Source organism: Gossypium arboreum, chromosome 3, assembly GCF_025698485.1.
Source record: "Gossypium arboreum isolate Shixiya-1 chromosome 3, ASM2569848v2, whole genome shotgun sequence".
Lineage (NCBI taxonomy): Eukaryota > Viridiplantae > Streptophyta > Magnoliopsida > Malvales > Malvaceae > Gossypium > Gossypium arboreum.
The window spans coordinates 17,689,752-17,707,530 of NC_069072.1; the positions used below are offsets into that span (position 1 = coordinate 17,689,752).

Genomic DNA, 17,779 nt, shown 5'->3' on the forward strand with positions numbered 1-17,779 from the left:
TTTGGATTTCAACTAATTCTAGGTCTTAAAAATATATATATATATATATATATATATTTAAAATTTAATTGTTTAAAAGACTTTTGTAACATTGTTAGCTAAATAGAATTGGACCAGCCGATTGAACAATCAAATAGAATATTGATCAAATCAGTCGAGCCAACAATCAAATTGATTTTATCTATTTTTAAATATTTTTAATAATTTATTCAATTGAATCAATTGAGTCGATTAAATTGATTGATTCAAAAATTAAAAGCTTAATCAATTCACCTGCTGATTCAATTTTAAAAACCTTGAGCTCATTAATTATTTATTATTTGAGCTTCGAAGGGAGTGTGAAAAGAAGGAATAAAAAATTCTCATATTTTTAATCAATTTTATATTTTAAAAATTCTAAGTTTTAAAATGAATTTTTATGAAATTACACTTAAGACCCTTAAATTCAAATTCAAAATTTGGACCCAAATCATGATATATTATATATGTAAACACTGCACCAGAATACATTTTCATTTACAATTTCCTTTTCTTCTTCGTGATATATATAAATATATATGTATATGTATACACTGCACCAGAATTCAACTATACAAATTTCCCTCAAATTTAGATATTAATACATGTGTTGGTGCGAGCGGGGAATTCCAGATAAGCCCTGAGTTAAATCAAAACAACATAATATCCTACTTTCTTGTTATGCCTCTTGACTAAGGTTGTTTATGTCGGATAATGCAGCAAAAGAAGGAAGCCATAGTTCTACACGAGTTCCACCTGCTCCCAGAGCAGCATCCGTGGTCCGAGGTGATATCACACGGACAACACACCCATAACTTTCAAGTATTTCTCGTGCTACAGTCAGCCCAGCAACAAAGTTCCATGTCATGTTGTCTTCAATCATGTTCTCCGAAAAGAGTTCGGCACCAAATGGTGTGAGGGAATGCATCTGTGTCTGCAAATACATACATCACCAAAACATTTCATTTATGATGAGCATGAGATCTAACTCAAAAGCAAGTAAAGTAACTGCAATTTCCCAGATAACTGTAACAGGGGAGACACTAAGCATTAACAAAGAAATACATGTACTAATGGTTAAGTAGCAAAACAGGACATACTAAAGGCATTCAATACTATCTAAAATGAACAAAAAAGCAAAAGCTATCACAGAGGAAAAGGAATCTCCAACAATACCATATAGTGCATATCTGGACCGTCGTCGTCAATTACTAGTAGAGCACCACCTGCTGGTGCACTAGTAGAAACAATTTCAACCTTCCCCCCAACCTGAGTACGTAACAATGCACCCTCTATCAAATTGCTCAGGGCTTGGCGCAAAGCAGGTTCTTCTATAGCCACTTGCAAAGGCTGCGAAAGTTCACTTAATTCCACCATGCGCTGCTGCTTATGTGCAAGAGGTCTCGCGGCATCAACTAAATCAGTGAGTACATCAGAAATATTGCAGGACTTCCTGAGAAAAGAACAAACATAACCAAACTTATAATAACGCTGCTAAAAGAAATCAATAGTACAAAATATATTGCATGTCCAATAAGAGATGGGGATGGATTGCATTCAATTGAAAAGTAACTAAGTGATTTATTATCAAGGCTATTTAGAGGAAAGATAAGCAGTTTAGCCTATATTCAGCTTTAGACTACAACCTAGGCTCACAGCACAAGTTCAGGCTATGTAATCTATACACTCTCCAACAATTAGCATCATAAACAATTTTCTACATGAGGTTTAACATCAAATTTGAACTGTAAAAGAGGAATCTCCTACTGGAATTTAATTGATATGATTGAACACTTAATTAGGTTTTATTTTATTTTATGAGGAGATGAACTCAAGTACCAGAAGGGAATTGCATACCTGATTCCGTGTTCTTGTAATGGAGCAAGAGCCAGAGGTGGCATTGGCATCTCTAAATCCTTATCTGTGGTACTTAGGGATAGTAGTAATCCAGAGGTTTCTGACCTATTGCCAGACCTATCCCTGGAGAAATCATCTGATAATTGAGATCTTGGCGACTCAGGGTGCGAATGAGTTGAATTACGCATCTTTTTCAAGGATCCTTCATTGTAGCGCATTATATTAGCCTAAAAACAAGTCAGATAGGAAAATCAGATATGGGCGTGAAGATAACTAGAAAAGGGAAACTTTTAATTCCAAGAATGAAACTAACTGGGAACAGAAAGACATAACAGAGAGCTATTGTATCACATCAACCAAAAGAAAGAAAGACATTCTGAATCGTCAAAAGAAGAAAAATGAAAAGGAGAAGAAGCAGCAACAGTCTTAATGTGTGTATCTCTACATGCTTTGAGAGAAAAATGACCTTTGTCAAGTAAACAGCATCTTGTAGCTCTTGAAGGGTGCCGCTGATACAGTCACCTTGCACCAATATGTCTTCAACAATGTCGTGAGAAATCTACAAGAGTATGCTTTCCTTAATTAAATATGTAACAGTCGAAAGAATTGCAGAATGAAACACTTAAAACCGAAAAGTAGGATCAACATTTTTTCAGATGGTTCAAGGACTAACCTCATGTTCTTTGACATGAGTGGATAGCATTTTACTTAACGTCCTAATGCTGGAAAGAGGACCGCGAATCTGTAAGAAAATTTTGAAATTTAAAGGAAAAACCATAATAACTTGAACAATAAAAAAAAAAAAAAGAAGAAGAAGAAGGAAATGTATGTACAGCAGGCAACACATTATACCTGCTCAACCAGAGCACCCATTCTGACATTGTTTTGCCATGTCGATTGCTGTAATAAAATAGCTTTCTACGGAAGAAATACGATTAATATAAAAGTTGCATTGACTCAAGACACACAAGTAAAATCACATTAAGTTCCTACATACATACAACATAACATGGCAAAGCTAAATTCTTTTTTCGCTTGATAATGGCAATGAAGCATTTGTATAAATTATTGGTAGTATAAAGATAAGAAGAAATATGACGTGAGTGACTAACCTGATCCATAACATAAGCCACTGCTAAAGTTCGAGATATATTGATGGCATTGGAACTCTCGTCAACAGTAAAGATGTCATTTTGCCTCATGGCTTCATTCTCAAGAGACTGAATTTCCCACGATTTTTTCATACCCAGTCCTGGAGAAGGAGAAGACAACGCGTAAGCCTCCTCAGGAGTCGGAAAACGAACCATGTCCCCACTTCCACTCCCCTGCGGCACCTTCTCCATCCCCGGGAGCTCCGCCACCAAGAAGCCCACCACGAACGGCTGCTTCACCATAGGAAATACCACCGCTCTATGCTCCCCCACAACCTCCATTTGTTGACTTGACAGCGCCGCTTCAGCGGCACGCAGTCCTGCGGGGACAGTGAAGTTTCCGACTAAAAACAAAATGTCGGCGGCTTCGACTCCCGGATACGAGGTAACCCGACGTAACTCCAGCTGGTCCATGACGTAACTACCGGCAGGCCTGACATAAACGGAGAGAACAGCGTCGTGGTCAACGATACGGCGAAAGAGGTCGAGTTGTTCGAGGCAGAGGCGCTGGAAGTCTGGGGTAGGCATGATTAATTTGTGGTTGCGGTGGTCGTTTTTCTCGATTCTTTGAGTGAAGTCGACGGGGGAGGTGGAGGCTTTACGGATGGCAGCGGAGACGGCAGAGGCGGAGGAGACCATGGCGGGTTGGGCTTGGGGGGATTCATCGTCGTCGGGGAGGGTGGGGGCGGAGACGTGGTGGAGGGAGGTGGAGTTGAGGTTGAGGTGTTTGAGAGGGGGTTTGGGAAGAGAGGAGGAGAGGTGGTAGAGGGGGGCACGTGGAAGGGTTTGGTTGGTGGAGGAGTTAGGCGGGGAAAGAGGGAGTTGGGATGTTGTTGCAGAGAGAAGCATTGGTGGAACCACCAAGCCTGCCATAAGTGTGGACTGGACTGGATGGATAACAACAAAAACAAAAATTAAATCAAATGATAACGGTGTTTCAATGCTGATATTTATTAAACGACTACGTTTTAGCTGCTTTTTTGTTTTTTTAATATGCTTATCATTCGTAATTAAAAATTAATTAATTACATAAAAAGTATGCAACAACAATTAATTATGATATGAATTTACTGTATTTATCCGTGTCGCCTGATAAATTGATGATATCACCCTCACTTTTCAGTTATCATCAGCCAATAACAATTTTTTTTTTAAAAATATTTGTATTTTAAAATGTGCATTGAAGAAAAAATAAATTTATAGGTGCCTCCTAAGAGTCCGACAGCACTACTTTAATTTTTTATAAAGAAATTTTGATTGACAAAAAAAAGATGTTACTAAACATAATGTTAGTTTTAGAGGCACAGGAGGAAAAGACCCTGGTAATGTTAGTGATGGAACAAGAGAGAAGGTGAAAGAAGCGTTGAAGGACATCAATGAAACAAGTGAAACAATAGCTAAAGAAATAAGTAATGCCGTCGATTTGTTAAGTGACACTCATAATTTTTTTTCTTTTTCACTGTCTATATTTTTTTATGTATTTTTTAAAAATACATATCTGTGCCGCCTGACAAAGTGGTGTTACCAATTTTTTTTAAATGCACTAATTGCTTTATCATTGGCCGAAAAGTGGAATGGTGTCACCGGTGTGTCAAGCGGCACCGTCGTGCATTGTATCAAAAGAGCCATTTTCATAATTAATTTTTCTTCCATCCTATTTTTGTAATTAATTATTTCTTAATATTATTTTTATAAAATGTCATAAATCCATTGAAGGTATGCGAACACAATTCAACGGAAAGGTTTCATATAAGGTTGGTTTAGCAATTCACATGCTAAATGAGAATGTTGTCTAGGACTGCAGATGGTTCCTAAGAATGATCTGAATCCAAGTTTAAAACATCAATGCAGAGCATGCTATCAGATTCTAAAATGGCGCTTTGTCAATGATAAGAGTGTAGAAGTTTTGAGCCAAGCCTTAAAGAGGAGGCTTTTGTTGCTAAAATAGAAGAAGAGTAGACTAGCACATTAGCTCCAGAAACTACACACCTTAGGTTGTCTCCGACAAATGTGACAATACCAGTAGTAGAGGTCAAAGAAGAGAAATTTGTGCCACAATTAATCTTTAAACTGCGTTCTAGGGGAGAAATCCATGTCAAAAAAGAGGTGGTGGAGGGAAAAATGAGAACGAAGGAAGATTTGAGGCAAGAAAGTCCAAATATCCTTTAAAGGCTTCGTTCCCAACCTGAACCAAGTCCTTTTTTTTCCTTTGAAAATAACGGTATTGTAGGCTTTCCTAATCTCCTAACAAATGAAGCAATGAACTTGGGACCAAGAAAAGAGTTAAAGGAGGCAAGCATTTTTGTGCTGAAATCCACCATTGCACAAAGGAAGGAAATCTCATTGGATTTAGGTCATAATGAAAGAGTAAAGCATGCCATGTAGCTTAGGCTGGGTAGAAAAAAAGCTCCAAGGGTCCCGAATGATCATCATATCTAAGACAATATGTTGTATAGCTTCGATGTCTTTTGTATCACATTAACACAAGCTTGCCTCAAAATTCATCAAGAAATTATAAAAATCAACACACACTCTTTTTCCAAAAGAAGGTGGTGTGAAAAAGAGATAAAATAAAAACTTGTTCAACTATCTATAAACTCTCTTGATTTGATGAAGAAATCACTAGAAATCTAACTTACCTTCATTGTTGGCTTGATTTTGCTCCAAGATTGAAGAGAAAATTGAGACAAAAAAATTCCTTAGTAGTTTTCTTTAGCTTTGGCGTGAATTTGAGTGGGAAAGAACTAACTCTCTCTCTAAGTTATCTTTGGGATATTTCACGCATAAACCCCTCTCTTATTTCTAAAATCATAATTTAATCCTTAAACATTTGACCACCAGCATTTTCCTTTATTACATAAAGAAGTTAGCGTGAAAAGAGAAAAAAAGAATCTTCTTTTTTTTTGCCATAAAAAATATCAAATCTAAAAACTCTTTTAATTAGATGAAGAAATCACTAGAAATCTAACTTATCTTCCTTGATTGCTTGATTTTGCTCCAAGATTGAAGAGAAAATAAAGAGAAAAATAGTAGTTTTCTCTAGCATTGGTATGAATTTGAGTGGGAAATAACTAACTCTCCCTCTAATTCATCTCATGAGAAATTAGCTATTTAATCTCTATGATATTTAACACATAAGCCTCTCTCTTATTTCCTAAATCATGAATTTATTTCTTAGACATTTGACCACTAAAGTTTCCCTTTATGACAAAATAGTTCATAGGCCAAGTTTCTAATTCCTCAATTTCAACTAATTAAATCTAAATTATTAATGAAAAATCACTTATATTAATTTATGGAAATAACTCGATATCCATTCTTGGAAAACCTTTCAATTTAATATCTCAAAACGTCACAAATTTTTCGACACTTCACGAATTTTCAACCATTGAAGTTTTCAAGGCGTTGTAATGCCACAAAAGGTTGACACTTTTTGTATGTGAAAATTGTTGACTTGAAAACAGTTGCAAGCACAAGCTAAGACACAGAAGAAGTACCTACGGAGGTGGGCACTTCTTCAACCACTATGAAACAAAGAATAAACTAGGGAACAACAAATTTTGTTTACGTAGTTCGATTTCTTATGTCTATGGAGCCTAACTCAGTGAGAAATATCCATTATCTTCAATGCTTACAATAAGTGAACCTAAATCTATCACACCTTGTGATAATTTCCTCATTTTTGTATCCAAGAAGGCTGGTACTCTCACCATTAAGTTCACCACTGTAAACTTAGCATGTAAAACCACAACACAAATGTTTGACAATCAATTGCACTCTCAAAAATAATATTCCTCACTTGAACAAATTAAGTGCTCTAAAAAACATTACAATAACCTATACATATCTCAATTACATAGATATTTCGAGACTTGCTAACATAATGAAGATCTATATAAATACTTATTAAACAACAACTAAACTAGTTGAATATAATATAATGATGTCTACGATTGTGAAATTGAGAGCACCAAGTTTTTTTTTCCTTTTCTTTATCTAATTGGGTTAGTGGTAATTTAAGCTGCAATCTAATGTTTAATAAGGAGGGTTTAGATTGAAAGATATTATTTGGTGTAGTTTGTTGGTTACTCCGAAAGCAACGAAATAAATTTATTTTTGAGAGTGTGAGTTGTTATACTAAGCAATCTTGTATCTAATTGCTACATGGTAACACAAGTTGTGTGAGTTACATTGGTTGATTACCACCTAATGAGGGTTAGGTCAAGCTCAATGTAGTCTGATGTAGTAATAAAGATGGTTTCCCCTTAGCTGTTGGATTGATCTGAGATGAAACAAGGCATTGGCTGATAGGTTTTTCATACTGACTAGGGTTATCTTCAGCCATGGAAGCTGAATTATAGGAATTGTATAATGGACTAAAACCTGCTAAGGATTGTGGTTTTACCAATGTGGAGGTTAATTGTGACTGTAAAGAGATTGTTGATATGATTACTTCAAATGGGGGAGTCTTAGACATTGATTGACAACATCATGGCTTTATGTACTAGTTTTTAGAATTTTAATTTGCTTCATATTTATTGGGAAGCAAATGAAGTTGCTGATGTGCTTTTCAAAATTGTAATATCAAAGTTTGTCACTTTCTACATTTTGGATGCTCCACCGGTTGAAGTTGAGTTGACCCTTGACAATGATAAGCTTGGAGTTCTTTATGTTCGAATGTAATTTATATTTTTTATTTTTCTAGGGTTATGCCTTCCTATTTTATTAAAAAAAAAACTATTAAATGATATATTGGTGATTTGAGCATTTTAATATTTTTGGATATTTTTAAATATATATTTTAAAACAAGTATACCATTCCTTTGAGATTTTTAACATTTTTAGATACTTTGTTAAAGAAAAGGGTAAACTACATCCAAGGTCAATGAAATATTAGTAAGTTTACATTTTAATCACTCAACTTCAAAAAGTTATGTCACTAAACTATTCGAATGTTTCATTTAAGTTATTAGGCTATTAAAATCACTGTTGTATGACCTTCTATGTTCTCACCTTTGGTACCGATCGAAAGGGTAAACTTCCACTCCTCTTCTACAATTTAGTTTTCTTTTTCATGAAATAGATTTGAATGTCATGAATCTGCGAACCAAAGTCCAAACAGTTTTTTTCTCCTATCTTTGACATTGACTGTTAGATGTGAGATATGTTTTTCTACTCATCGATTGGTATTGTTCCACATTGCTAATCGTTGAATTGTCACTTAAATTTGGTCGGGTGCAATTTTTTTAAGCAAAAGACTTAATAGTCCAATAGCTTAAATGAAAATATTTTTAAGTTTAATGACTATCTTGTAACTTTTTTAGTTGAGGAACCAAAATGTAAACTTACTAATAATTTAGTGCCCTTAAGTATAGCTTAGCCTAAAAAAAAAATTATAAAAGGCATATTAGTTGTTTTTATTTTTATTTTCTTATGCTATTACAATATTTGTTCCTTAAACCTAACATAGATACTCATTCCATTCCACTCAACCAAACTATTGTAACACTCATCCAGTTCAATTTCAACTCAATTCTGTTATCACATAATAACATTCCATTACAACTCAATTCCAAACCAAACATACTGGTTGTAATTTTAGACCTCTTTTAGTTAGACTTAGTTGTAACACCCCCAATCCATCCCCGACACCAGAATCGAGTTATGGGATGCTACAACAAGTAACGGAACATTAACATGAAATTTTAAATCAATAATTCATTTAATATTCAATAAATATCTTAGAACATACAATTCATTGATAATACTCTAGAACGACATATTTTATGTGCTAATTGCATGTTTATTTTGAGTATGATCCTACTAATTTGAGCTATTTATGGTCTTTTATCTTTCAGGGACTAAATTGGAGGCAAAAGAAAATTTAAAGGCAAAAAGTGCAAATTTGAAGATACAATGGGCCAACATGCGACATAGGGAAAAAAGTGGTGTCAAAAATGCAAGTATGAAAGACATAAGGGCAAAAGTGCAAAAGAAGATATTTTATAGCACAAGACTCTATTTAATGTTTAATTATATTAGGATAATTATTAAGGATTATTATTTATATTTAATTTTAGGATTTATTTTCATTTATCTTTAATTATCTTTATTTATTTTTATTTATCTTTTAGAATTTAATTAGGAATAAGCTAGGTTTCTTAGTACTATAAATAGGGGATGAAGTGACACAAATTTCGTCCATTTTTTTCTGTAACACTCTCTCCCCATAAAGTTTAGCCTTTTTGTTCTTTTCATATTTTCTTTCAATAAAAATTCCATTCCCATTATATTTATTTATTTTTTCCCAAAAATCACGAGCCGCTAAATCTATCTAGCTGAAGGTTGTCAAAATTCCTCAAAAAGGGTTCATAGGGCTTAGAATCCGTACTTAGCCTTCTAGACAAATATGCATCACTTCTCCGCATTACGGGGGTGACGTTTCCCTCCATGTCCCTTACAAGGTGATCTTTTCAACATGTGCAAAGGCGGCCGTTTGTATGTTTTGGGAAGGTTGCACAGTCGGTTCGTTAGCTTACTACGTCAGAGGTTGGCAAGCCCAAGAGACAAAATGGCGTAGGATTTTCCATTAAGAAGTGATGATCTAACATAAGATAATAGTAGAAGATAATCCTACAGAAGCAATTGTTGGCTAGAGTCAGGTTGTAACACCCCTCGCCCATATCCGATGTCGGGACATGGTTCGAGGTGTTACCTGACTTAACTCAATCAACTATACAAAGCCGGGCGGTAAAATTTTGATAAATTTTAAAACTTTTACTTTCATAAGCAATTAATTCTTTGAATGGGCTTACAAGGCCCAAAACATACATTCGATACGATTTAGACTTAACTGAGAATTTAAGAAAAACTTGGTGAAATTTATGCTTTAGGGTTCCACACGCCCGTGTGACTCGGGACACGCCCACATCCTCAGCCCGTGTGCGACACTGACTTTAGGGCATTGCCATGACACACGCCCGCGTGGCCTACCCGTAGGCTATGGCACACGCCCGTGTGGCCTAATTGTGGACAATACTGATCTAAAAGTTTAAGTGTAGGGGGACGCACGGCCATAACACACACCCACGGGAGTGAACCGTGTGTCACACATGGTTTAAACACACGCCCGTGTGGACAAACTAGGCTATCTTCCAAGCCATTCGTTACCCATTTTGCACAACCCACACAAGATCATTTCAATATGCTAATTTCATCCCAAAAGACATTAATTCATCCATAAAAGGAACATCATATACATTTTCCAAAATGAATAATAGTCATTATCTAGGCTTGACACAAAATGAAGGGCTTTTATCTTAAGCCAATATACATAAACAATTTCTCAATAATACAACTCCTTAGTCTAGCCTTGTACATGCCATAATCAAAAATATAAATCCAACTATACCGAGTATTACGACTGATAGTGTGAACGATATCTCTGACTTCAAGGGATCCTCGAGCAAAATGGCAGTACTGATAGAAAAATGAAGGAAAGAGAGTAAGCATAAAGCTTAGTAAGTTGCATATAAATATATATATAATAACAACTTCACCATTTATCAATTATGCTCATAGCCCAAAGGTAAGTATAAATTGGACTTATTCATTACCATCAACTCAAATCATATTTTCTAATCAAGCTCATTACTCATGCCTACCAAATAGGTACCTGTAACACTTACAACATTATCATACTTTCCTTATTAAATCTCTTTCTTAACTTTTAAAGTTGAACCTTTTGGAATACTACCGAATATTCTATAAGCCTCAAACATGGGTTAAGTTGTCGCTGCCATGTCCCAGACATGGTCTTACGTTGGCTATCTCCATCGAGGCTGATGCCATGTCCTAGACATGGTCTTACATTGGCTCTCGTGTATACATACTGATGCATGTCCCAGACATGTCTTACACTAGCACGAAACTTAACCGATGCATGTCCCAGACACCTTACATTGGCTAACATCATCGAGGCCGATGCATGTCTCAGACATGTCTTACACTGGCACTCACCTCTATGCTGATGCCATGTCTCAGACGTGGTCTTATAAGGGCTATCATGATGCGGTTGATGCATGTCCCAGACATGTATTACACTAGCCCTGTCTCAATGCCGATGCCATGTCCCAGACATGGTCTTATACTGGCTCTCACATAACCCAATGTCATGGCATGAATATCCGGTTTGTTTCTTGGGGTTCTTACTGGATCTTTCGACTTTCTCAATCATAAATACATATACTTAGTTCCAATTCTAGAAATTCTTAGTTCCAATTCTAGAAATTTATGCTATATCAAACCAATAACAATTGAATACACACATTAATAATATAGTTGTATTATTTACGTACAACTTACCTTAGTTTACAAAAAGTACATGACTAATCGGCTTAATCGGATTGCTTGGCTTTGCCCTGGTCTAGGCTTGGTTTTGGCAAATCTTGATCTATAATAACAAAATGCACTCATTCAGTCATTAAACACAATTAGGCTATCTAAAATTTACATCTTTGGTAAAATGACCATTTTGTCCCTAGACTTTAGCAAAATGACTATTTTACCCCTATGCTCAAAATTCAATTTTTATCGAATTTATTTATATTTAAAGCGTAGATAAACTCTTTCTACTACTAGAGAAACCCCAAATTCTCACTATTTCACACACTTATTACTTAATTTGCAACTTATGCAAAATAGTCCCTTTAGGTGTTTTCATACTAACACCTTTCATAAAAGTTGTTTATAACACAACTAGGACTCATATTCCTCCATAAAAACTCAGCATATACCACAAATACATCCATGGAAAAATCCTAAACTCTTGACCATTTTGTAAGATATCACCCTCATTTGAAAGCTCATGCTTTAAAGGTCTCAAAAATGTAAAAATCTTGAAGAAAACTAATTAAAATCACTTACTTATGAGTGCTTTAAGTTGTTATAGATTTTTGAGCTTTCAAACCTCAATATTTAATGATATTTTCGGTCAACAAGGAAGAAGGAGTGAGGGAAAAATAAAAACTAGGCTTTTAGGCATTAATTTATTACATATGAGGTCATCAAAATACCTAACATGTTGACCACCCATTTTCTTGTCTTATGGCAGGCCAACCCATTCCAATAGGGTCTAAATGCCCTTTAAATACTCTTAATTTTAAATCTCTAGCTACTTGGCACCTTTGGGTGCTAAAATGTAACTTTTGCCTTTTTTACGATTTAGTCCTTTTTTGCAATCGGGCTTGAAAATATTAAAATTAATTCTCCAAATTTTTCATGCACTAATATAATCATGCTATAACCTCATAAAAATAATAAAAATAATTTTTCAATCTTCAGATTTGTGGTCCCGAGACCATTTTCCGACTAGGCCTTAAATCGGGTTGTTACATTTCTCCCCCCTTAGGGATTTTCGTCCTCGAAAATCTTACCGGTGAATAAGTTCAGGTAATGTTCTCTCAGAGACTCCTAGGGTTCCCATGTGGCTTCCTTGACTCCATGTCTATTCCATAAAACCTTCACAAGTGGTATATTTTTATTTCTTAGCTGTTTGACTTCTCGAGCTAAAATCTTGACCAGTTCCTCACTATAAGTCATGTCTGGGAGAATCTCAACTTCAGTTGGCACAATTATATGCAAAGAGTCTAATCTGTACCAGCATAACATAGACACGTGAAACACATCGTGAATCTTTTCTAACTCTAGCGACAATTCCAAACGGTAGGCAACAGGCCCTACTCTCTCGGTAATCTCATAAGGTCCTATGAAACGAGGACTCAACTTGCCCTTTTTACCAAATCTGAGGACTTTCCTCCACATGGAAAATTTCAAAAATACCTTATCCCTGACTTCAAATTTAATCTCCCTTCGTTTCAAATTCGCGTAGGATTTTTGTCTATCCGAGGCGACTTTCAAACAGTCACGAATCACCTTAACTTTTTCCTCAGCCTCTTTAATCAAATCCACCCCGTGAATCTGATTCTCTCTCAACTCGGTCCAGAATAAGGGTTTTCGGCACTTTCGCTCGTACAAAGCTTCATAAGGTGCCATTTTCAGACTCGACTGATAGCTGTTGTTGTAAGCGAATTCAACCAATGGTAAGTATTTTTCCCAACTTCCTTGAAATTCAAGAACACAACACCTTAACATGTCTTCTAAGATCTGTATTACTCTTTCTGACTGTTGGTCAGTTTGCAGATGAAATGCCGTACTGAAACTCAACTTGGTTCCTAGAGCCTCTTGTAAATTTTTCCAAAACCTTGAGGTGAACCTCAGGTCTCGATCAGATACAATTAGTAACGGCACACCATGAAGCCTCACAATCTCAGAAACATACAAGTCTGCCAACTTCTTAAGGGAGTAGTCGACACGCACTGGTATGAAGTGTGCTGACTTAGTAAGTCTATCGATAATAACCCATACTGCATCTCTCTTTTTCGGGGTTAGAGGCAAACTGGTCACGAAGTCTATGGTGATACGATCCCATTTCCACTCGGGAATCATAATAGGCTGAAGTAAACCTGAAGGCACTTATGTTCAGCCTTTACTTGTTGACACACTAGGCACTTGGAAACGAACTCTGAAATGTCTCTTTTCATACCCGACCACCAATACATTTTCTTAAGGTCGTTGTACATTTTCATGCTACCCGGGTGAACTGACGAACAACCACTGTGTGCCTCCTGTAAAATCTTCTGAATGAGCTCACTATGTTTGGGTACACAAACTCTATCTTTGAACATTATACACCCATTAGTACTAATATGAAAATCTGACTAAATTTCTGATTCATACTGAGTTATCTTGGCTTGTAGTTTCTTGTCATCTTTCTGAGCTTCACAGATTTCATGACGAAAAGTCGGTCTGGCTCTCAACTCTTCTAGGACCGATCCATCATTAGATGTAGTCAATTGAGCGTTTAAGGCTCTCAAGGCAAATAACGACTTCCTACTCAAAGCGTCAGCGACTATGTTCATATTTCCCGGATGATAGTCGATAATCAAATCATAATCTTTTATTAGCTCTAACCATCAACGTTGCCTCAAATTCAACTCTTTCTGAGTCATTAGATACTTTAGACTCTTGTGATCTGTAAATACTCAGCATCTCTCACCATACAAATGGTGTCGCCAAATTTTTAGTGCGAACACCACAGCTGCTAGCTCTAAATCATGGGTCGGATAATTCCTCTCATGAGGTTTTAGCTGTCTCGAGGCATAGGCTATAACCTTGCCTTTTTGTATTAGTACACACCCTAAATCGTTTAGGGAGGCGTCACTAAAAACTACAAATTCCTTGCCCGACTTAGGTTGCACTAAAATTGGTGCTTTGGTCAACAAAGCCTTTAATTTCTCGAAGCTCTGTTGGCACTCTTCTATCCATTCGAATTTGACATCTTTCTGCAGTAGCCTTGTTATCGGTGTAGCTATCATGGAGAATCTATTTACAAATTGTCTATAGCATCCCGTTAGCCCCAGAAAACTGCAAACATCTTTTACATTCCTCGGCAGTTTCCACTCCACAATGGCGGAGATCTTATTTAGATCAACTCTGATTCCATCACCCGACACTATATGTCCTAGAAACCCGACCTCTTTGAGCCAAAACTCACTCTTACTAAACTTGGGATAAAGTTGCTTATCCCTCAAGATCTACAACACAGCTCTCAAATACTCTGCGTGCTAATTCTCGTTACGTGAATAAACCAAGATGTCATCAATAAAAACGACGACGAACCTATCCAAATACGGTTGGAAGATGCGATTCATCAAGTCCATAAATACCGCTGGGGCATTTGTTAATCCAAAAGGCATAACAAGAAACTCGTAATGCCCATATCTCATCCGAAAAGTAATCTTCGGCACATCTTGTTCCTTGACTCTTAATTAGTAGTAACTCGACCTCAAATCTATTTTAGAAAATACAGTGGCTCCTCTCAGTTGATCAAAGAGATCATCGATCCTCGATAAAGGATACTTGTTCTTCACTGTTACTTTGTTCAGTTGTCTATAGTCGATACATAATCTCATTGACCCGTCTTTTTTTTTTCATAAAAGGTACCAGAGCACCCCATGGTGAATAACTCAGTCTAGCAAAACCTTTATCTGTTAACTCTTGCAACTGCACTTTCAACTCCTTCAACTTAGTGGGGGCCATTCTATACAGTGCAATCGAGATTGGCGTTGTGCTGGGAGCTAACTCTATACCAAACTCAACTTCTCTTTCTGGAGGTAACCCAGGCAACTCTCCTGGAAAAACATCTATAAACTCACAAACCACTGGTACTGACTCAATCTTCGACTCGGACACTTGGTATTCAGCACAAAAGCTAAATAAGCTTCATAATCTTTTCTCAAATATTTTTCGGCGACTAAAAAAGTTATTATCACAGGCAGGTTATCTGACCCAACTTGAAGAACTTCACCATTCTCACAGCTTAACTGAATTACTTTTCTTCCACAGTCTACTACAACGCCATGGGAGGTCAGCCAATCCATCCCAAGAATTACATGAATTCATTAAACGACAATAACATCAAGTTAGCCAGAAAGCAATGACCTTTAATCATCAAAGGACAATTTATACATACTTGGTCCACTAATACATGCTTGCCTAATGGGTTAGACACTTTTATTACAAACTTAGTGGACTCTACTAACATACTTATACGGGGCATCAAATCCATACACATATAGGAGTAGGTAGACCCCGGATCAATCAAAGCAACAACATAAATGTCATGAATAGAAAAAGTACCTGTAATCACGTCAGGAGATTCTGCCTCCTCACGGGCACGGATAGCATAAGTTCTCGTAGGCGTTCTGCCTCGGACCTCGCCACTGCATCTCTAGTTGCGCCTCTACTGTTAGCTCCACTGCCCGTATTTCTTTGGGGTCTGCCCTTCAAAGGAGCACTATTCGCACTCACCTCTTGATTTTTCTCTTTGTCATTTATTTCGAGACAATCTCGGATGAAGTGGTCTAACGACCCACATTTGAAACAGCCCTTCTCATTTACTCAGCATTCGCCCAAGTAGCATCTCCTACATTGCAGACACTCCTGCCTATTTGGCCGTATACTGCCGACACTAGCGACCGAAGTGGTCTGGGCTTTAGACGTCATATTCTGTCGATTCTTGTTCCTTCGTGAAGATCCCAATGAAGCGTTCGATCGGGTGTTAATTTCTTTCAACCTCTTAGAGGAGGACTGATGCGTCTTCCCCATCTGTCTTCTCTTTAAATCTCGCGACTCAATGGTCGCCTTCTTCTTCTCTTTTACCAGCTCTTCTGCTTTACATGCTCTCTCAACGAGCACCACAAATTCTCTTAACTCTATGATGCCCACAAACACTCGAATGTCTTCATTGAGGCCATCCTCAAACCTCTTGCACATAGTAGCTTCAGTGGATACGCATTCTCGCGTATATTTGCTAAGCTTCACAAACTCAGGCTCATACTCTGTCACAGTCTTACTATCTTGCTTCAACTCTAGAAATTCTTTCCTTTTCTGATCCACGAACCTCTGGCTAATATACTTCTTTCGAAACTCTTCTTGGAAAAATTTCCAAGTGATCCTCTCCCTCGGTACAACAGACATGAGAGTGTTCCACCATTGATAAGTTGAGTCTCGTAAGAGTGACCCAGCATACTTCACGCACTCATCAGGTGTGCATGATAGCTCATCAAATACCCTCATAGTATTTTCTATCCAAAACTCTGCTCTCTCCAAGTCCTCATCTACACTAGCTCGAAATACCTCAGCCCCTTGCTTCCGGATCTTGTTTACCGGAGGCTTTTCACTCCTAAACATGTCCGCACCTTGCGGAGCAATCGGGGCATACTGAAGAACCAGTGGAGGTGAGGGAGATGGAGTGTTCGGGTTCGCACGAACGAACTCTGTGTACCAAGCATCCATCAGCCGGAGCTAGGCTTCCTTAGCCCCTCCGCCTTGGCCCATACTTACGGGCTCACTCTCTATCGTCGCGGTTCCTTCTGTGGGAGTCGACGCATTACTTTTCATGTCATTTACAATGGTTCCAATAGGATCCATTTACTGTATAAGAAAAACACAATTTATAATTGTCAGGAATCGTCACACTATCAATATATATATATATATATATATATATGACATGTATGGCTAGACTCGTACTTTAGCTAGGTTAGTCCTAGAACTAACTAAATCATGCTCTGATACCACTAAATGTAACACCGCCCGCCCATATACGACGTCGGGACATGGTTCAAGGTGTTACCTGACTTAACTCAATCAATTATACAAAGTCGAGCGGTAAAATTTTGATAAATTTTAAAACTTTTACTTTCATAAGCAATTAGTTCATTGAATGGGCTTATGAGGCCCGAAACATACATTCGAGATGATTTAGGCTTAACTGAAAATTTAAGAAAAAATTGGTGAAATTCATGCTTTAGGGTTCCACACGCCCGTGTGATTCAGGACACGCCCACGTCCTCAGCCCGTGTGCGATACTGACTTTAGGGCACGACCATGACACACGCTCGTGTGGCCTACTTGTGGGCAATACTGACTTATAGACATAGCTATGGAATATGCCCGTGTGGCCTAACCGTGGACAATACTGATCTAAAATTTTAAGTGTAGGGGGACACACGACCATAACACACACCCATGGGGGTGAGCCATGTGTCACACACGGTCTAAACACACGCCCGTGTGTCTTGCCCGTGTGGACAAACTAGGCTATCTTCCAAGCCATTCGTTACCCATTT

General features: G+C 37.3%; 1 protein-coding gene across 1 annotated transcript; it reads right to left on the bottom strand.

Annotated features, from left to right (window-relative positions):
* Positions 1-457: 457 nt before the first annotated feature.
* On the bottom strand, positions 458-3,947 carry LOC108454196 (chloroplast sensor kinase, chloroplastic). The gene is made up of 7 exons (XM_017752573.2): positions 2,988-3,947; positions 2,728-2,793; positions 2,549-2,617; positions 2,342-2,434; positions 1,876-2,102; positions 1,195-1,471; positions 458-952 (listed from the first exon to the last, which is right to left on the bottom strand). The coding sequence occupies exons 1-7, from the start codon at positions 3,897-3,899 to the stop codon at positions 698-700; spliced, it is 1,899 nt and encodes a 632-aa protein (XP_017608062.1). The 5' UTR covers positions 3,900-3,947; the 3' UTR covers positions 458-697.
* Positions 3,948-17,779: the final 13,832 nt, after the last annotated feature.

Coding starts and splice junctions, on each gene's coding strand:
- LOC108454196 (XM_017752573.2), bottom strand. CDS start 3,899: ATGGCAGGCTTGGTGGTTCCACCAATGCTTCTCTCTGCAACAACATCC. Junction 2,435..2,548: donor CTCATGTCAAAGAACATGAG/GTTAGTCCTTGA, acceptor ATACTCTTGTAG/ATTTCTCACGACATTGTTGA. Junction 953..1,194: donor GTCCAGATATGCACTATATG/GTATTGTTGGAG, acceptor ATGTATTTGCAG/ACACAGATGCATTCCCTCAC.